Genomic DNA, 22,524 nt, shown 5'->3' with positions numbered 1-22,524 from the left:
CTGCGCTGGGTGGAATGTACACAGTAACTGTGATAACGTGTGAAAGTTCCCTCTGTAGATAATACGGTCTCATGCTCAGGGCCAACAGCTCAATGTCCGGAGAACAGATACATTCTTTAACAGTGATGTGACCGGGGTGACACCAGCTGTAATTAACGAAAACTGCAAGACCACCCCCCTTCCCCTTACCGCTCTGTGTATTCCTGTCGGCTTGTACCACGGTGAACCCCTGTTATTCCACCCTGCTGTCCGTGTGCGATACATGAAGACACAAAAACTAAATTTGTCTCACTGTAGTGGGAAAATAGGGACACAAAACGAAGAAGATGATGATGATGATGTAAATAATCTTTCAGCTGGCAAATGCTATACTTCAGCCAAACTTCAGGTCACAGAACTAGCTTGGAATAATCAGTGATGGGAATAACGGTGTTATAAGTAACGGCGTTAGTTTTTTCAGTAACGAGTAACTTCCAATCTTAATAACGCCGTTACCGTTACTGCCAAAAAATGCGGCACGTTACCATGATTGAACCTGTTTCTTTCATCAGACAGATCTCTGCGCCGAGAAGCAATACTTTTTTTCCTGGTTAGTGGGCAGTGTGCGATTGGCTGAGGTTGACTAAAATGTCATGGTAAGCCAATCAGAGGTAGAGGCAGTGGCGGCTCGCCACTAGGGGCGCTCGGGCGCCGCCCCCCTGGTTAAAAGAGAGAAGAACAAGAAAAATAATTTTTTAGTTTTTTGTTTTATAGCCCTATAAATAATATAAACATGTTTAAAACATCAAACAAACATCAAATAAAAATAATATTTTTCCTGAACAGGAAGTGACTCACTGTCGCATAGCCGCATTTCTCCTAGCCGTATTTCTCGGCCCGGGCTAGACGCAATAGCGCTCTGAGTGCGCGTCACTGTTTCAACGCTGTATCCGTCGCAGCCAATCAGTGCGTAACGCGCTGTGCGTTGAAATATGATGTTTATGATGGAAGCCGGGCGCGATTTGAAGCAGTCTAGGCAAGCAGCGTCTAGAATTTCCGTAGCCGCATTTCGCGGAGACGCTCTCTGATTGGCCGACGTCAGTTTCTGTTGTAGCTATTGTGTAACTTGTGTTGTTGTGATCATGCAGCTATTTGTCTTAGAGCGTGACGGCAAGTTCTTTCGACGGTTAAGCTTAGGCACTCTTTCAAAGTTGGTTAAGGTTAGAGTTTGTCTTAGAGCAGGGCGATAGAACGCCAGGTAGTTTGCAGTCTGTTCGACGCGGAAATGGGCAAAGACATCATCACAGTACTTATGTGTTGTGTGGTGCTAACACTTCGCTAACAACAAGCTATATGGCGGATGCAGTCTGGACAGTGGTCTGGATATACATCAACAGTCTGGGACAGTGGATTATACACTTTATCAAGCCCTCCTGCCCTGGACGTTTAGACTAAACAGTGAGTCTCTCTCTCTCTCTCGCTCTCTCTCTCTCTCTCTCTCTCTCTCGCTCTCGCTCTCTCAACACAGCGATGCTTCCTGTGTCTCCGAGAAATGCGGCTACGGAAAGTATTGACGGTGCTTGGCTTGCTGAGATGATAATAGCGATTCAAAACGCGCTGCTGTGTTGTGAACTATAACATTATTTTAGCTGCTGCTGATGCATAATGGATGAATGAATGAATGGTGAGTTGTTTAAAATGACAACATATGTGTTAATTATTTTATTGGATTGATCCGAGAGACAGAGAGAGAGATTGCTCCAGAGCATTTATTAACGTTACATTTTTACAACGTTACCTAACGTGAACCCCCTGCGACCACCCAACAGTAGATAGTACGAGCCGCTACTGGGTAGAGGTGGGCGGGTGTCTAAAGCATCCAGAGTCTGACACACAGCGCCACAACACAAGCGACTCAGTCAGCGTGAGACCGCGGGTCCGTGTAGTGTACGTTTTGGTAGTTTGTTTGGCGAGCCCAAATAATCCGAAACAAATCCAACGAACAACACAAGCGAGCAGTCAACAACAGACCGTGGGTCCATGAGCGTTTTTTGTTCACTCTTGTTGTGTTGCAGCGCAGGGCACTGCAGTAGTGGCTCTACTGCTGACAGCCTTATCAACATAGTGCTGCACTTCCTGGTTTAATAGCACAGTCTGGTGCTCAGAGATATACATATATATATATGTATGTCATGCATGTCTTAAATGTCATGATTAGATTAGTTTAGATGATTAGATCAGATTCTTCTATCTGTATGTTGTGTATGTCATAAATGTCATGAATTGAAAATGGGGGACCCTGATGTAAACAAGACGAACGTCTTTCTCTGGTCTGCATCCCCTTAAAGGGGACCTGCATTGCTATTCCTAGCACTATTTGGGCAACTTTACACAATTCCTGTGAGTCTATTGAAGACATCTGTAATTTTTTTTTTTTTTAAATTCATTGTTTTATATATCTAATCAAGTACTCAAAACCATCATTTTTCAGCCTCAGGATTTCAGGTTGTTATGGCCTGGCTCCGCCCATAAGCACTTTGAGTGACAGTCAGCCCACACAGTCTGCGACTGGTAGACAGAGAGAGAGAGAGAGAGGGGGAGGGGGTGGGAGAGAGAGAGAGAGAGCTGAGAGAGAGAGAGAGAGAGAGAGAGAGAGAGAGAGAGAGAGAGAGAGAGAGAGAGAGAGAGAGAGAGAGAGAGAGAGAGAGAGAGGATTCACTTCCTTGTGTGTGTCCAGCAGACATGGGGCTGTTGCAGTGGAAAAAGACAGGCCGTTATTGATAAGGCCCCCCCACCCTACCCTCTCTCCCTCTCTCTTGCTATCGCACCAGCTAATGGGGATCCCTAATAAAATCAAATCAAATCTCTTCCTTTCTTCTTTTTTTCTTTCTTTCACTCTCTCCCTCTGTATCATTCTGCTCTCCGCGGGGCAGTGTGTGGGGGGGGGGGGGACCTGCGCACGGAGTGTTTGCACAGTGGTCTCTCTCTCTCTCTCCCTCTGTCTCTCCCTCTCTCTCTCCCTCCCTCCCTCTCTCTTCCTTTCTTCTTTTTTTCTTTCTTTCACTCTCTCCCTCTGTATCATTCTGCTCTCCGCGGGGCGGTGTGTGTGGGGGGGGGGACCTGCGCGCGGAGTGTTTGCACAGTGGTCTCTCTCTCTCTCTCTCTCTCTCTCTCTCTCTCTCTCTCTCTCTCTCTCTCTCTCCCCCTCTCTCTGTCTCTCCCTCTCTATCTCTCTCTCTCTCCCTCTCCCTCGCAGAGTGCATGCAGAGGTGTCGGGTTTCACTCTGCCTCCCAGTATGAGGATGTGGTTTCCACTCGCTGTGTAGTCTAGGTAGATTGTGGGCGGGCATTAGCTCCAACCACAGAGCCAATCGCATCACTGTCCGCTTACCCAGGGCCCCGGTGACGTCACGATATGCCTCAAATCAGGATGACCTAATTAAATCTAGCAGGAAATGGTCTGAGCTGAATGAGAGTAATCCGCCAATATGGTATTTAGACACAAAAACACATTGATACTAACTCCTATTACTATAATACAATGCTAGAGACTGAAAAATGACATTTATAATGCATGTCACCTTTAACAATTGTATGTATTGAGCCGTACTGTACTGTACCCATTCTGCAATCTGTTAATTAAAATGTTCAATCAATCAGTATATATTTGTTATTTATTTTTGGTATAGTGCTTAACAAGCATAATTTAATGTTGCCCAGTTGTGGCCTGTTGAGGGGCAATACATATCAAAAGTTCCAAAACATCTATTGTGTTTGTATTTGTATGATCCACTATATAAACATAGTAATTATAATATCTACATACATGGCATTTGATTGGAGGCTAGTCTCACTTTGTCCCACAGCAACATTAAAATAGTTTATTTGTGTATGTTGTTTATGTAAAAAAAATTATCTTGAAAGTAACGCAATAGTTACTTTCTGAAGTAACTAGTTACTTTTATAATTTGTAACTGAGTAAGTAATTTAGTTGTAACTAGTATCTGTAACTAGTTACTTTTTAAAAGTAACTTGCCCAACACTGGGAATAATAGAGGGTTAGATGTGCATTCGATGTGCCTTTGATTGTTGTACTGATTTATGGCATGATCTTGATCGCAAGACAAGTTCGCAAGTACACACACATCAGAGCTAAAGTACACACACATCAGACCTAAAGTACACACATCAGACCTAAAGTACACACACATCAAAGCTAAAGTACACATGCATCAGAGCTAAAGTACACACACACCAGCGCTAAAGTACAGTACACACATCAGAGCTTAAGTACACACACACAGAGCTAAAGTACACACACATCAGAGCTAAAGTACACACACATCAAAGCTAAAGTACACATGGATCAGAGCTAAAGTACACACACATCAACGCTACAGTACACACACATCAGAGCTAAAGTACACACACATCAGAGCTAAAGTACACACACGTCAAAGCTAAAGTACACATGCATCAAAGCTAAAGTACACAGACATCCATTATAGTACACACACATCAGAGCTAAACTACACATGCATTAAAGATAAAGTACACACACACACACATCAGAGCTAAAGTACACACACTTCAGAGCTTAAGTACACAAACATCAGAGTTAAAGTATATACACGTCAGAGCTTAAGTACACACAAATCAGAGTTAAAGTACACACACATCAGAGCTTGAACTAGTGCTTGAAATCCCTGAAGTCTATTTATTCTGCAACTACAGCAAAATTGGCCAGGGACTGAAAAGACACCCACCGTAGAGAGAGAGAAGTAGTCTTCCTCATCAGACTTTCGCTGACAGCAGCGTTTAGACATTCGCAATAAGTCTGCTATGAAAAAGACCTTCTACCAATAAATTGGAAACTTTACATTGGGAAGTCGTAGAATGTTTGTTCAACCTTTTACATTTAAACTTTTACCCAACTTTTATTTTATTGTAGTGCAGTGCTGAATCACCCAGGCTTGTGTCATTGTCTTCAAGTCAATCTCCCATTTAATGTCATTGGAGCAGCTCTGGGATTTGTGTTTTTACGACATCATCAATCTTGGCTATCTTGCTTCAGGCTTTGGGAGGGACCTGTCCTTATTCACAAATCTGTAACGTTTGGGGTTTGCTCGCCTCAGGGAGCAAACCTCTAGCGTTACCTGGTGGGTAATTCACCTGTCTCCCTGTCATAATTACACTCATTCATACCTGGTGTGACTTGTTAAATGTCTCGTTATATTCTCTTCCGTGGCACACAGCCAGTGTCAGTCGATCAGCAAACTGTCCGTGAGTAATACCTACAGCTCTAGTCTTATCATTCCTTGTCATGGAAGATAAGTATGTCGCTATGTATTTGATTCACTGTGTTATTATTGATTGCCATGTGTATCACCAGCTAGTGGAAGATTATCGTATTGTGTGTGTATGCAACTCCGTCGTTTGACGTATGTGCCAAGTAACGTGTTTTGGAGACAGTGCTCTCTCCACTTTGTTTTCCCCATTTATCGTGTGAGTACCCTATGTATTGGGGATTTATATATAACGTGTTTTTGAGATGGAGATTCATCTCCCTTTTTGTTTATACGCCATTGTCTGCGTGTGCTGTTCGTTACACAATTAAGTCTCAGGTGATAGAGGCGCTGTTTCGTCTTTTTTACCACAGAGTCTATGTGTGTTGTCCATGTCAAGTCCTCTGTGATGTGGACTCCCAGGTACTTGAAACTGCTCACCCTGCCCCATTTATCAGCTCCTTGGTTTTACCAATGTTCAGGAGTAGGCTGTTATCCCGGCACCAGCGTGCCAGTTCATCAACCTCCTCCCGGTAGGCCTTCTCGTCATTGTTAGAGATCAGCCCCACCACCACGTGTCGTCAGCAAACTTAGCCTGCAATGCAATGGCAGGCTACTATTGTGCATCGGAGTGCTCAGGCCAGACTATACCACAGAGCCGAATAGGTTTCCTCATCGGCCGGTTTGACTATAGTATTTTTATGATTTACCAAAAGTGCTGAGGTAACGTCTATTTTATGTCTATTATAGAGAACCCCATCATAAAACATGCTTTTGTGAAGAAACATCTATATGGTCGTGTTTACCTTTGACTTGGAAATAATATAGGTTTCAGGCGAGTAACCCGAACGATTTGCTCATATGCGCACAAAACACATCATAACTCTCGTTCCAGAGAAACAAGACTGGATTATTTTGAAACAGGGCGATTTTTTGCATGGGATAGCGAACGAACGAAGGCATGTAGAAATAAATGTTTTTTTCCTCTGTTGGAGTATAAATAGTGCCTGTCAAAAGTGCCTGCTTGTCTCCATAGCTATAATATAGAATATACGATAGGTCCGTTAACTGGTTGACAGGTTTAGGCATTCGCTGGAGAAGGGCTCGCTGCCAGTCTCCATCGAAGGTTCATCCACTTTACTCCCATGTCTCTCTCATACCAAGCTAGCAGTTGGGTCTGCAGGCTCCTCGTCTCTTCCCGGTCCTGACCTGACAGGGGTGCCCAGCGTGTATTGGGACCTAGGGAAGGTCTTTAGTAAAGCCTGTGCTAAAGCACTGCCTACCCATAGGTTGTATGACTGCACCATTGACCTACTGCCAGGTACCTCTCCAACTCTGGGGCGTCTGTTCTCCCTCTCTCGCCCAGAGACATTGTCTATGAATAGCTACATTGAAGAAGCACGTCCCTCCACCTCACCCGCTGGCGCAGGCTTCTTCTTTGTAGCTAAGAAGGACGGAGGACAGCGTCCCTGCATAGACTATCGCAGGTTAAATGAATGTCTCCGCCCCTGTCTTAGTCCACCCAGATTCGGAAGTTCCATTTCTGGTAGAAGTGGATGCCTCCAATGTCGTGGTGGGGGGGTGCTCTCTCAGAGATGCTTAAAGGATGGGAAAGTGCATCCCTGCGTTTTCTTTTCATGCCGCCTGTTCCCTGCCGAACGCAACTACGATGTGGGGAATCGTGAGTTTTTGGCAATTAAATTAGCTTTGGAGGAGTGGAGGCAATGGTTGGAGGGGGCTGCACAACCTTTTATAGTATGGACCGACCACAAGAACCTGGCATACATCCAGGGGGCTAAGCGACTTAACGCACGCCAGACTAGGTGGGTGTTATTTTTCACTTGTTTTTGCGTCTCCATCTTCTTTCGGCCCGGTCCAAGAAAGTCAAAGCGGATGCTCTTTCCCGACAGTTCGACCCAACGGACCGAGAGGAGAAATCCCACCCGATCCTTCCGGAGGCCCTTATTGTCGCTCCCGTGTCGTGGGGGATAGACAGAGTGATGAGATCAGCGTTGGGACGGGAGCCTGATCCTGGGGGAGGGCCCCCGGGGAGGCTGTATGTACCCAAGGCTGCGCAGTCACGGCTGTTGCAATGGGCGCATACGTCATCCCTCACCGGTCACCCTAGGGCCACCAGGACCCTGGATTTCATCCGCAGGAGGTTCTGGTGGCGCACAGTGGAGAGGGATACACATACCTTTGTGGCAGCCTGCCCTGTGTGTGCGTGCAGCAAGACCTCTCGCCGCCCCACAGCGGGGCTCCTCCGGCCACTCCCCATCCCCAAACAGCCATGGTCTCACATTTCGTAGGATTTTATCTTAGGTCTCCCGCCCTCCGATGGCCTCACTACCATCTTGGTGGTGGTGGACTGCTTTTCATCACTCTCCCCAAACTCCCCTCTGCCCGGGAAACAGCTGACCTTGTGGTGCAGCACGTTTTCCGGGTGCATGGGCTCCCGCAGGACATTGTCTCCGATCGGGGTCCTCAGTTCGCCTCCAGGTTCTGGAATGCGTTTGCGACCAGCCTCTGCGCCTCCGTCAGCCTGTCATCTGGATTCCATCTGCAATCCAACGGGCAGACGGAGCGCGTCAACCAGGATCTGGAGGGTGTGCTGAGGTGCTACTTCTCCGGCAATCCGGCGACGTGGAGTCGGCGGCTGGTGTGGGCAGAGTATGCTTACAACACCCTCTTGTGTTCATCCACTGGTCTTCCCCTATTATTTCAGTGCCAATATGGCTAACAACCCCCCCTGTTTCCAGAGCAGGAGAAGGAGGCTGAGGTGCCCTCTGTCCAGGCTCACGTTGGTCGCTGTCGCCGGACCTGGAGGCGGGTTCGGGCGGCGCTCCAGAGGGCATCTGTCAGGTCCCAGCATCAGGCCAACCGCAAGCAACGTCCGGCCCCGGTCTTCCGTCCGGGACAGAAGGTCTGGCTCTCGACCTGGGATCTTCCCCTCCGGGTCGAGTCCAGAAAATTTGCTCCATGGTTTGTGGGTCCCTTTAAGGTGGTGCGGTGGGTGAACCCGGTGGCATACAGGCTGCTACTCCCGACTTCCATGCGGGTTCACCCAACGTTCCACGTATCTCTCCTGAAACCATTTCCTACCTCGCCCATGTCCCCGCCAGCTCCTGCTGTTCTTCCGCCCTGCATCATTGATAGACAAACTGTCTATCTACACGGTGCGGAGGATCGTGGGTTGCCGGCAGAGGGGTAGGGGTTTTACATTTTTAGTGGACTGGGAGGGGTACAGACTCAAAAGGACATTTTAGACCATAGTCTTATTAGAGGCTTCCATCGTCTACACACCCTGAGACACCTAGGTGAACGTCAGGTGCCGTTCGTCGGGGGGGGGCGGGGATACTGTAACGTTTGGGGTTTGCTATCTATCTGCCCTGATCGCTCTATTGGTATTGGCTTTATATGTCCTTCCTGGTTACTAGTCAGATTGTCAGTCGTTCACTGAACATTACCGTGAGTAGTCCTGTGTATTCTTGTGAAAGCGGTATCGCTCCTTGCCATGGAGGATAACCTTGTTCAGCTATTTTGTCTGAGTCGCCATGTCATTATAATTGCCGTTTATTGCAGTCATTATTTAAAGTGTTTCCTACTGCGAGTACATGCAGCACCGTCATGTGACGTGTTTATTATTTTGTGCGTTTTTGGAGACTTGCTTTCTCCCCTTTCTTTTCCCCTTTATTGTATAGTTTACGTGTTCATTATTATATGCATTTAGCATGTTTTGGAGACTTGCTCTCTCCCTTTGATTTTTGATCTCCCAGTACTCGAATTAAAGGAGCAGTGCTCAAGTTCGAGAACCAACAACTGTCTCTCGTTGTGTCTGTTCTACACTGCACCTGGGTCCAACGCACCTATCCAAACCGTAACACATGAAGGGTGGGCACTTTGCAACACAGTGTATTGCACTACCACAGGACCTAGCATGTCCTACCATGCGCTGCAAATAACTCATGTACATATACCGATATGCCCTACTTTGTTTACTTGTTTTATTGCACAATGTCGTTCTATTGGATTCTATTATATATTACTATATGCACATCGTTGCGGGCAAGACCCCCCGCATTTCATTGTATACTTGTATGCCGTGACAAATAAAACTCTTGACTTGACTTGACTTTGTGTGCATGACATGTGTAACGGGGAAGCCCGTGGGAATGTCCACAGTCACGGAAACAGGTGTGTTGACGAGTGACTGTGGCAGTGCGGGCTGGTAAATTAAACTCACTTCCCCATAACAGGGTTAACAGACGCATAGGTACGGTAGTTAGGAGTGAATTCACTTCTTAGTGCAGCGGCCTGTGTCGTCGCGCGCGGACGCGGGAGCCCCCTATTCGACTCCCCCTCGGGACATTCTCATTTAACATCAAACACAACGCAGACCCAGTATGATCCGTCACAGTGGTGCTCAGTGACCCGGATGTTCTGAGGGGTGTGAGTTTAGGGAGGTGAGTGTAACGGGGAAGCCTGTGGGTATGTCCACAGTCACGGAAACGGGTGTGTTGACGAGTGACTGTGGCAGTGCGGGCTGGTAAATTAAACTCACTTCCCCATAACAGGGTTAACAGACGCATAGGTACGGTAGTTAGGAGTGAATTCACTTCTTAGTGCAGCGGCCTGTGTCGTCGCCCGCGGACGCGGGAGCCCCCTGTTCGACTCCCCCTCGGGACATTCTCATTTAACATCAAATACAACGCAGACCCAGTATGATCCGTCACACATGGAAATAAAATAATCAATCAATCTGTGTGGAGTTTGCATGTTCTCCCTGTGTTTGCGTGTCTCCACCGGCTAGTGTGGGTCCCACACCAAAAAACATGCATGGTATGACATGGCACTTGCTCCTGCATTGCTCTGACCAAGGTACTACACATTACAACTGGAGTTGGTCTCCAGGCTTTGCACGGTGGCTGCCCACTGCTCCTAAGTAGTTAGAATGGGTCAAATGCAGAGGACACATTTCCCCCACAGGGATAATTAAGTACAACTCTGCACAGGTCCGAACACAGAAATGGCAGGGCCCCTGAAAAAGTCCAGTGCATGCCCCCCCAAACCTGCTTAACTCGTATCATATATTAAAGGTAGAATTTGTAATGTAGTCAAACAGCGACCTCTAGGCAAAAAAAGCCATGCTTGGTATTGCTTTTTATTTAAATTTTTTGTTTTAGTCTGATGTGTGGGTGTGAGTTTAGTATGTTATTATAGTCTGGATTTCTCCAGACCTCCAGGCCAGCAACCCCTCCCCGATACCCATTAAAATCCAACCACCACATCGGACCATAACAAAACATGTAAACAAAGGCGGAATTACAGATTCTACCTTTAAACATTTATTGCAGGTCTCCATGGGCCCCCTCTAGCAGCTAGGCCCCCATAAAGCTTCCCCCTTTCCCCCCCTTATGGACGGGCATGTACACACACACACACACACACACACACACACACACACACACTCACCTGCACATGATACACACACTATAGGTACAGTACATTCTCATAAACAGTTCATACGTTATACAAGAGGAATATAACACAAAAAAGGTCAGAAAAGGAGAGAAAGAAAAGAAAAGTAAATGAGAGAGCTGACAGCTTCCATCTGTTGGGGAGCCACTAATGTGCATTCAGGCAGAGGAACTTACTTGGATCAGCGCACCTATAGATACTAATGCAGTAATGAGGGTATTGTAAGGAGTGTGCTTCATGCAAACAATTAGTGTGGGAGGTATACTGTAGTCAACTTTATAAACAGCTGCAATTCATCTGACGCGCAGTTGATTGGGGAGACAGATTCATTACCGGATGCTGATCACCGCAGCCCACTGGGGAGTCGGCACAAATCTACTGAACAATGTGAAGTAGCCTATACATGACTAACATTATCAAGAGTCATACCTAAACTTGGCTAGGCTGTATTTGCTGTAGCTTGTTCAACATATTAAATGTATCTATGAATCAACATTTGGAATTTAAACGCAAGTGAGCTTTAAACAGGCTCCAAAATATTAAATATATTGGCCTAGTAATGTTTTCATACAGTAGATGGACATAAGGACATAACAGGTATTTCAACAGCCTATAGTGCACCTGTTGGACACTTTGACCCCCGAGGTGTAAAAAGGAATGCCATCCGCGCATTATCACTCCTTCTCACGTGTCAGGTAATATTTTCACTTGATCTCACTGCGTGGTCACATCAGGTGAATCTCAATGTGATCGTATACCCGCTCGCCTACCCGTAGCATCTTGTACAGGTGTGCAAATAGCCGGGAGGGGCGACGTCGACGACGTACGTGGGTGGGGGCTCCGTTCAAGTTTGCAATTGTGGTCGACTCGACACAACAATATCACATATTTTACTTTAAAATGACGTCATTGGGTGTCAGCCGAAGCAGGACTGGCAGGTCGTTAGTCAGTCTGCGAGAGGCAAGGAGGAGAAGCAGGAGGATACGGAGCGGGGGTGATAACATTGCACACTCTTCTCTGCTCCAAATGACAAGCGCGTCTTTTTTTTCTCCCCCCTCTGCCGCCGCTCACCGCATCTCACCGCGTCTCTCTCCTCCAACACTTGTGAGAGAACACTTGTCCGCTCACCTTGTCGCTCTCGATTCTTTACTCACCCCCTTTTTCAGTTCAACTTATATGGACTTGTTTTTGTTGTCTCTCAAGAGATGCGCGTAACGAGGGGCGTCTTGGCCAACGTAGGCTTGCTGTCAGTGTGCTGAAAGAAAATCCATCGGCTTTTTTTGTGACAGAAAACCCCACGCATCTGGGATCTCAACCCAAGCATCTGGGATCTCAACCCAAGCATCTGGGATCTCAACCCAAGCATCTGAGATCTCAACCCCCAGTGATTTCGACGTTACAGCCTGCCTTTCAATAATGTAGGAGTAGGGGGGGAAAGTGCGCGGTCATTTCAGCATCGCATCTACCCGAGGATGCCGACGAATCATCTCGCCTCCTCAGCGTTCTATTTCACTGCTTTTTTGACTTTTCTCATGGAGTAAATTCAATGATTTATGAAAAGGCAAAGTTTGACCGACACAAGTGGACAGGAGGACACCTTTTGGTCATCACTCACAGCGGACCACCTGTCTACAGTTTGGGTACATGCGAATGCGTGTCGTTCCCGTGTATTTAAAAGGAAAAATATTGCCAGGTACAGTTGACGAGCAACTTCAAAGAGATACAAAAATAAAAATAAACATTTCCGACTCCTCTTGTGTTAGAAGCAAGATTGTCAGCGTCGCGGGGAGCAATTGTATGTGCGCAATGTTGAAGGATATAGCCTTGGCATGATTGCGTTAATGACAATTGGAGTACGGTCCGTCACTTGAGTGTATCAATCAGCCGCTATCGACTTTTGTGGGAAAACATCTAAATGGGAGGATACCTGGAGGACTGACTCGGATTTGGTGTCGAGAAAATGTGGATAAAACGGTGTATTGCGCGCAGGTAAGACAATTTATCAACGTCTCTTATTTAAAGCGTCTTATTAGTTCAGGTAAGTGGACAACATTTCTTTACATTGTTTTGACAATTGTTCATAATTATTGTTTCAAATTGGCATATAACAATATACACACACATGTATATATAATATATGTTTAAAATGTTACCATGTTATAAAATGATACCATGGCAAGTTATGAGCGTCTGATGGAATTGATAAGTGGGTATCATTTGATCATAGGGTCTGCACAAATGATCATTTCAATGTAGTATATATGCTATAACAATCTGTGCATCGAATATCTTGCGATAATGGGTTAATTTCTGGGCGTCATAACACACATTAATTTTCATGCTTTATCAAGAAAATTGTCCAAACGTTCACACCTCGCACGCTGGGTGTCGCCAAATGTACGGCGCAAGCAACACACACACACACACACACACGCATGCACGCACGCACACACACACACACACAGTTAATGAGGTAATTAGTTGGTACACTTTCCTTGTCCAATATGTGCGGACAGAAAATAAAACGCAGGTAAAATACAGAATATCTTGAGTGTAGGATAAATATGATTTGATCTCCTATAAGTGCATACATGTTTGTATGTTGTCTAAATAATATGCATGTATTCGGAACTAAACATATTTTATTTAGTAACTGATCACATTTACATTTAATTCTTTAGCTGACGCTTTTATCCAAAGCGAGTTCTGTACGACAAGTCATCAGGAAGGGTACAACTCTATCAGCTGAGTAACAATGTTCATCAAAGTGTTGCGTGCTACAGTGTAGGTTAGTTTATTAGGACAAGTGCATGACAGTAAGGTTAGTTAGGGTTAGATTTTTAATTTTAATTTTTTAAATTTCAGATAATGGTTGAAGAAGTGCGTCTTTAGTCGACGGCGAAAGATTGGACGGGTTTCGGCTGTGCACATTGGCAGGACAGCAACACACTCGGCAAAGAAAGATTGTTCAGACAAAGGCTATAAAGGAGAAAATTAAAGGTGAATCGCTGTGAGGGAAGGGGCCCCACCTTGCTGTGTCCAGCTTCCCTAGTGTACCCCAGTATACCCCGCTCAGCGTTACATAGAGAAGTGGTGTTGACACATACTGTAGCTACAGAACACTGCCAGAGATAACCGAGACAAAGAAACAGGAGCAGCTTGTTTTTATTTCAAGGTAATTAGCAGGAGAGGCACTAACCTGCTTTTTACTGCAGCCAGCCTGTCGGCGCGATGAGTTTCCTGTAGACACCTGCTGGATCTAATCCTGAGTGGTGGCTCTAATCTCTGGCCATTTGCAAGTCAACATTTATTATGCATGAACCATTACTGTACATCTAAAAGCTGACCTCGCAGGGTAATGGTAATGTGTGTGGACAGAGCAATTGTGCGGATGCTGAAATGAGGTGCATGTATAGAGGACCGCATCTCCTGATGGATCGGTGCAGGTCATATTAAAGAAAGCACTTTTCCAAATTTAGAATATCTCTGCCACTACTTTGACACCATTATGTAAATATCTTGGTCCTGTATGGTATTGGCTCTCCAGGACATATATATTCTTTTGTTGATAGACATTAATTTAGAATTTTCAGATGGCATTATCGAATTGGCACAGACGGCAGAAACTAAATGCATTGATTGGTTATTGATAACAGTTAAATTCTCTTTTGTTATATGGATACACTCTTCTTGGAAAAGGCAGCCATCTGCCTGGCACCTAGAACCTTTCTCAAAAGGCAACCGACGCCATAGCTGCCAATTTTTGACAGCACTAGTCTTGGCCTAGGTGTGATACATATCCAGTATCTTACCGGTAGCGCTGTGAGAGAGCTCATCACAGGGTTTGATTGATTGATTGATTGAACATTTTATTAACAGATTGCAGAATGGGTGCAATACAGTACGGCTCAATAAATTGTTAAGGGGATGCAGAACAGAGAAAGACTTTTGTCTTGTTTACATTAGGGTCCCCCATTTTCAATTCATCATAACATATATGACATATACGACTAGGCCTGCCGCGATAAGCAATAAATCGATTAATTGCCGCGATAATTAAAATGAATGCAATGATTTTGACGGGCGCGATTAATTGCTATTTGCGCGTTTGTTTTAATGAGGCGGACCCAGTGCCCCTTGTCAGTCACTGTCCGTGTTGGGAGGCGGGCCGCTGGCTTTACTACAGAGCAGTAGTATAATATCAATAACAACATTAACGAGACCCTCGTTGTGTCTATTCTGCTAACGTTACCTCTCATTGTGTCTATTCTACAAGCGTTAACGTTAACGAGCATTAGGCTAACAAGCTGTAACGTTACCAGTCGCGTCTATTTGCTAACGTTAGCATTAGGTAATAACCGGTTTAAAATGGATGGTGATTACCTCACGTTGTGTCTATTCTACTAGCATTAACGTTACTCATACAAACAATCAATAGCGAGTTATATTGATCACGCTATGTACGATAGCCATGCTAAAACGCTAGCACAACATTAGCACCTAACCTAACAACAAGCCTTAACAAGTCAGCGATCTTTTTGCGAGACTAAACTCTCCGCTCGGTGGCAAATTGTGTTGATGTCGGTTTTGTTTAATCAATAAATGAGGCAGAATACACAGTGACTGTATCCTTTGTTTATTGCACTTGTGCCTGCTGCAAACATAATGATTATGAAATCCTAGAGACGCGTCTCTATTCAGTGTTTCACGTGACTTTTCTGGTACCCAAAAAGTACCGATAATAATCACAACAATACTTCCGGTCCGGTCGGTGGGCTTCAAAATAAAAGTATTAAACACCGGAAAAGACGGAGCGGTGGGCTTCAAAATAAAAGTTTTGGGAAATAAATTTCTCCAAAAAAAAAATTCTCTAACCGGTCGCAATAATATCGCTTATCGCGATATTTTCGGGGGCAATTAATCGCCCAGCAAAATGTGTTATCGTGGCAGGCCTATATACGACATATTCATACAGTACTGTTACATCCAGACATTTATGACATACAAGATATATACAGTACTGTTTATTTACAGACAGAGTTTCAAAAAGAGAATATATACATTTGAGGGGTAGGAAACTGTCGAATTGCGGCCTCCCATATGTGCTCTTTTAGAGCTGTTTTGAAGGTGGGTAGGGATTCACATTATTTTACGGCTGTGGGTAGGGTGTTCCACATTATTGTGGCATAATTCGAAACGTGTTTAGTCCCTTGTTTGAGCCGAATCTGGGTTGAACATGATTTGTGGAACTCCCTGTGGTGTTGTGGTCGTGGTATTTACTGACCATTGGGAAGTTTTTTTACATGTACATGGGCACCTTAGTGGTGTAGTGTATCTTGTAGACCAGGCCCATTGCAAGTTGCTGTACTCTGTCGTCTACTCTAAGCCATCCTAGGATGTCAACATACTGTAAACTGTGTGACATGCTGGAAAGATTGAGCCCAAATAGATAGTAGGCGCTCCTGTATGGCCGCCTGACAACACACAGTCTGGGATAAATCCTTAGGGAAATCATTAGGTCCAGAGATCGAATGCGTCTTGTCACATACATCTGTTTAGATCTCCTGATGGGTGGAGGTAGCGTGGATTCTTGAAAATCCATTTGATCACTTTTGTTCTCATTGGCCTCTGAAGTACTGCTGTAGACTGTAGCTGTTTGTTAATACGACACAGGGGCATTGATTGGTCATGGCACGTGACAGCGCTTCTGCCTTTCAAAATATACAGACTAGAGCCAAGTTGATACTAGATACAGTTGCTTGGAACTTCTATTTTGAGGAGCAGGAGCACTATCACATTCCAGAAATAATCAATGCACCTGTGTTGTATTGACAGGTAGCCAGCTGCAGTCTACAGCCTCGAGGCACATTCAGATCAATCTGACACCTCGCTGCAAAGTGGCGCGTTTGTGTGGATGGTCAATTTGTGTGACATCATGCTGTGAGCTTTTTGACCCCCCCCCCCCCCCCCCCCCCACTCAGCCTCCGCTGTGAGTAATTAGCCATGATTGGCCACGACAGTGCTGGGATGGGTTGTGTCCGGCAAAAGTTGACTCAAGTTCTACTTTCTCGCAGAACGCCGCTCCGTTACCCCATGCGGTAACGACTGCTTGAGCCCAACGCAACTACCCCTCATTCAAAAGGAGAGGAAAAATAGCTAGTTTTTTATCGCAGTGTCAGATCTGATCTGAACCCTTACTCAATAGGCAACCAAGAATAAAAGTGATCAAATAGATTTTCAAGAATCCCCGCCATCCGCGCGGGTACATTTACAACCATCTACGTTGCAAGGCATCTTTGGACCTAAAGATTTTCCTATGGATTTATTAGGGATGCACCGATCCGATATTGGTATCGTATTGGCTGCCGATATCAGTAAAATAGCTGGATCGGGTATCGGTAAAAAAATATATATCGTATATTTTTTATTTAATTTTTTATAAATAAAATAAGATAACCATTCAGTACATTTATATCTATGTGTTAATTTGTTACATTTAGTTTCACTAAGTTAGGAAAGTAATGTTTTAAGTTAAGCCTGATGTTGCCTTGCACAAAAGAATGATCCCAGTCTCTTCCACACAGTGACAGTGAGGCATACAGTTTATTAATTGAATGAATGAAGTTTATTTTCTGTCTTTGTTTACAACAAATCAAAAACACACTTGTGATCCTTTACAATTCTTAAAAAAAAAATATTTTAAGCCATTCTCCGCCATTGACGGATTAAGACGTCATTCCTCGCCATGCTTAATCTGCCAATGACGGATTACGCCGTCATCGTGATCAATATTTCAAATTTTCGTCATGGTATTCACATTTCACCCACGGAGTCATGACTGGTGCTGTAGATCTCCACTCAACTCTCCAGCGCTTCAAAACCGCCACCTGGTGGCCGATCTGCGAGTTGCCAAACCGGAAGTGGAGCCGGAAGTGCTTGGTGTCACCCCTATTCCGTCCGCCACTCGCTATCGCTCGCGGGACTCCATCTGGACACACTGGATAATCTATCCGTTGCCATAACTCGATAAACAACATTATTTGGACGTGTATATAGTATTATACAACCTGGAAATGGAGCGCACAGATCAACATCCCATAATAGCGATCTTTTTGCTCCAGTATCATCCCCCATCGCTACGAGGAAGCTGTGGTGAGTTTCAACGTTTTTGATTATTATTATCCATACAAACTGCTATGATCAATATATCACCCATACTACATGATTCATTTAACGTCGGTCATTGCATTATAAACGACCCCCCCCCCCTCCGGTCAACCGCGCATGATGAGTCATAACGTCTGGGACCTTGTACAGTTGAAATGTTTAATCTGGCGTCAATCGGTATCAAATTGCATTTGATGATGTAATATATGCATTTATGGCTATAACTCACGTTCTATGAAATACTGCAGAAAACGATAAAAACATATTTATACCCTAGACCATATTTTTGTATGAATGTGTGAATGAAAAAGTAAAACTTTCCTACATCCTGAACGATAGCTAATCGATGTTGAATGGGCCATAGTAATGTCAATTTAGCAATACAATTTAAAAAGTTATAGCCCTGCAAAGTAGGTGAACATCTCCATAGACAAATAGAGCTGGCAGAGGATGGTATAATAAGGGGTACAATGCCTGGCGAAGAATGGGTTAATATATAAAAAAAAAAAAAATGGATTTTTTTTTTTTTTTTTTTTAACTTTTTTGGACAATGGGTATCGGATCTGTATCGGCCGATACCCAAACCCAGGTATCGGTATCGGGACTGAAAAAGTCTGATCGGTGCATCCCTAGGATTTATCCCTGACTGTGTATAGCCAGAGGGGCCACATACAGGAGTGTCTTCTGACTAAGAGATGCTAATCCTGGGAGAGATGGGTGAACACTCAGCCCAGCCACTCTCACTCCTATTATCATTCTATACCACACAGTAGGCTACTGTACAGTAGAATAGGGGTAATAGAAGTGAGCCAGTTGTGACCACTTTATAGAAATATCAATATCTCTGGGCACCCCCACAGATTCTACCCATTACAGTCCCAAGAGTGCCCTGGAGGTAAAAGGAACAATGTAAATGGCCTGCATTTATATAGTGCTTTTATCCAAAGCGCGTTACAGCGTATGCCTCACATTCACCCATTCACAGACGGCAGAGGCAACCATTCAAGGTGCCGACTGGCTCATCTGGAGCAGTTAGGTGTCTCACCCCTTGCTCAAGGACACTTCGACACACTGACGGTAGGAGTTTGAACCAGGAACCTTCTGATTGTCAAACGACCGCTCTACCTCCTGAGCCACTGTTGCCCCCAACATCTCATGCAAATACGTTGTTACCGCTTTTTGCTTCCTGTCACAGTGAAGTGGCAACGTGGCATGTCCACTGCCATCCTCTCTGTCCAGCTAACAGAATGTTGTCCCCATAGGATCAAATACTCATTTGCATAATGGGTTCGTTATATGGTACTTTTGTGCTTTGGTAGTCAGTACTATATTATGGTACTTTTGTGCTTTGGTAGTCAGCACTATGGTACTTTTGTGCTGGGTAGTCGGTACTATATGGTACCTTTGTGCTTGGGTAGTCAGTATTATATGGTACTTTTGTGCTTGGGTAGTCAGTACTATATCGTACTTTTGAGTTTGGCCACTTAGGCCTGTATTTGTTTTCTAGCGTTCCAGTGGCTGATTATTCAAAAGCAGCATTATTCATATCGGATCTTTGACCCGTGGTCCTAAATGCTTCAGGCTATGGGCAACAGTGTTTCACTGTTGCAGTGTTTCTGTGCTGGGGACAGCTCTGCCTGCCTGCCTGCCTGCCTGCCTGCCTGCCTGCCTGTCTGTCTGTCTGTCTGTCTGTCTGTCTATCTGTCTGTCTGTCTGTCTGTCTGTCTGTCTGTCTGTCTTGGCGACATCTATTGATTGGCGATCATTGCTCTTGTAGTTTTGCATCGACTCGCTTTCCATCTTGAAAATTCCTGCTAACTACTGAGTTAGCCTTCTATTTATTACAAACAAACTGCTGGTGACATGAAACGGATCACTTACTTTTGGATGATTTTCCCAGCAATGGGTTAGAATGAATGATAAATCTGATCTAGGGCACATTTTGTAAACAACAACTTTCTCCCAAAGTCACAAATGTGAATGAACATGAAAGACTGAACCCTGTGATTTCATCTATGTACACATTCTGCAGCTGCTCTTGGGAGATTGATCTTGAGAGGAGAACTTTTGGAAGAGGGGTTTTCTTCATTAACACTTTGAGTGCCACGCCGGGTTTTCCTTTTTACCCCCTGAATGCCACCATCGGCGCCAATGTTAACCTTAATATCGCCTAATCTATGTTTTAAATTTATGGCTATGTGTCTAATCTGCCCATCGCATTATCAAAGACTATTTTCCAGTCAGTGCTGTCAAGGCAGATTGGTATTTTATCGCGTCATTTCCGTTTCAGAGCATTTAGAAAAGCACCCGTTTTGAGATAAAAAACAGCCCATTCTGGACCATTCTATGAAAATCGTCTTTTACTGGAATATTCCACAACGTTGATATTCGTCTGCCTTTTTATGAATCGTTTTCAAATAAACGCTAGATGATCAATATTATACGTGCACGCAAGCACATTCGGGCCACGCACGGATAATCGCCGCGTTGATTTCCTCTTGGACTTTTACAGTGAAACCGAAAGAGCCCATTTCACAAAACAGCTTATAACTTCATCAAAATTAGTCTGATTATCCTAACACTGATAACATAGAGTCCTTACCTGACATCAGATGGTATCCAACTGGTATATTCCAATTCCTGATCACCATTCGAAAAAATCGATAAGTGTATAGATCCAACGCGATACAGTAGAACTCCATGATCAGCGGGGCTCAGAGGCTCCAGAATGAACTGTGGTAACCCCGGCTGGATCAGTGGACTGGAAAATGTGGAGTACCGGATATTTTTCCCCATCCATTTTCATTGAGTCCATTCCAAAATCCCTTATGTCATCTGAAAGACGATAGGGGGCGCTTTTTTCCACATATGATCTCCGGCGGTGCTCGTGTATACTCGGGTAGGCTCGCGTGATGCAATATGATTTCAGATCGCTAAAAAAAAAAGAAAAAAAATTTCAGAGAAATCTCGTGAGTGGCTTTCAACCACATAAAAATAAACCCGAGATATCTCGTGTGTGGCAGTTAAAGTGTTAAGGAACCTCATTAAGATGGGCTCCATGTGACTACAGTCCTAATCTCCTCAGATAGCTTTAGCATGAACTCCAGTGGCAAATGAGGCATTACAGTGTAAGCATCCATCAGACATTCAGATATTCTTGTGATTTAGGTGCCATCTTAATAGCCTCTATGAGGGTTATTAACTGGGCCTCTCTGGAGCGTGATTAACCTAATTTGCAGTGAAATAGGCTGTGTTGCATCTCTGAGCTCTCGTCCTGAGGAGATGTGCAAGTGTGTGACTGTGTGTGTGTCTCCATGTGTGTGTCTGCAAGTGTATGTGTGTGCCTGCCAGTAAACAATCTCCAGTCAGCAGTCTGCTAAATCCAGGAGGGGTAAGAGAAGTGGTCCCTGTGACACATGGGTGCTGCCTACTCTGACCAACCCTAAATCCACGGGGGGGGGGGGTAAGATGGGTCTATGCTGTCTACTCTGACCGTTCCATTATCACCAGACTTAAGGAAGAAATCTCATCTCATCTCAACCTGCACAGCCTAATCCCCCATGGGCTAAACTACAACATTGGAATGGGGACAGAAGATCAGTTGTACTTTGGCAGACTCTTCAGCCGTCTTACCACCGCAGATCACCTGTATCTCTGGGGTTGCTCCTGTGGATTCTTAATTATTGGCAGACCTACTGTACGTCATGTTCCATTTGGTAAATGTGTCATGGTTGAGGACGCACAGAAATGTTAAGTGCAAAGTGGTCTAACCTGGCCGATACAGAGTTTCAATCCATTTATTTTTTACTGAATAGACTTCAATCATTCATTTGGGGTCACTGGTCAAAAATGATAGAGATTAAATAAATTTCTCTCCATCAGAAAGATCTGAAATGAAGAAAATAGAGTCTCTTTGCTTTGATCCTTTAAGGCCTAGTCCACATGTAAGGCTAGCTTGGCTAACATAAGTTGCTAACATTGATAACCTAACCACATGTCTGAATTCAACACTGTTGTTCCAATGCTGTTGTTTCAGAACCATGGACAGCACACAATTTACTTGTCCTTTCCAGCAAAGATATTATGGGCTGGGAGGGGGGGGGGTGCAGCAACGTTAGCTCAGCCTAGTAGTAGATAGGTGTACCTTCTAGCTTTTGGTGAATGCTGGCAGCTAACATTAGCAAAAGGCAGCAACATTTTGTAACACAAGCATGCATATTCACAAATGTGTATCAATGCATTGTCAATTTGATAGCTTTCTTTTGCATCTTTACTCAGTATAGCAGCAAAGCACTCAGGGGTGGTTGTGTGGTGCTTTAGTGTCTTAACCAGATGGCTAGCATTAGTTCTGTTGACACTGTGTGTGTGGAAGTGTGATTGACATTACGCAGCATGAGCTGTGATTGGTCGACTTTTGTGGGGACAGACATACAGACAAACCCTGGTCTAGACGGCTTGGCCCCTAACAATCCTGTCCACACCAATGGTGTGTCTCCATCCACACAACAATGCAAAAATGCTCACATGAAATTACCTGATGGCGTGACCATCTGTTTTTGTGTGGACAGAGGTTAAAAAACACAGAACAAATACCCAATATCAATATACGTGTGGA

The 22,524-nt window shown here is 44.7% G+C and overlaps 1 protein-coding gene across 1 annotated transcript in view; it reads left to right on the top strand.

The window, feature by feature from the left end:
* Positions 1-12,702: 12,702 nt before the first annotated feature.
* Positions 12,703-22,524, top strand: part of ajap1 (adherens junctions associated protein 1) — a gene marked incomplete at its 5' end in the record, with an annotated part of 311,479 nt that continues 301,657 nt past the window's right edge. Inside the window, one exon of the mRNA XM_084333085.1 lies at positions 12,703-12,731. Coding sequence (XP_084189211.1) covers positions 12,703-12,731 — 29 coding nt within the window. The remainder of the gene's footprint in view (positions 12,732-22,524) is intronic.

Source organism: Notolepis coatsorum (genome assembly GCF_963971535.1).
Source record: "Notolepis coatsorum genome assembly, chromosome: 17".
Classification (NCBI taxonomy): domain Eukaryota; kingdom Metazoa; phylum Chordata; class Actinopteri; order Aulopiformes; family Paralepididae; genus Notolepis; species Notolepis coatsorum.
This window is presented reverse-complemented; position numbering and strand designations above follow the sequence as displayed.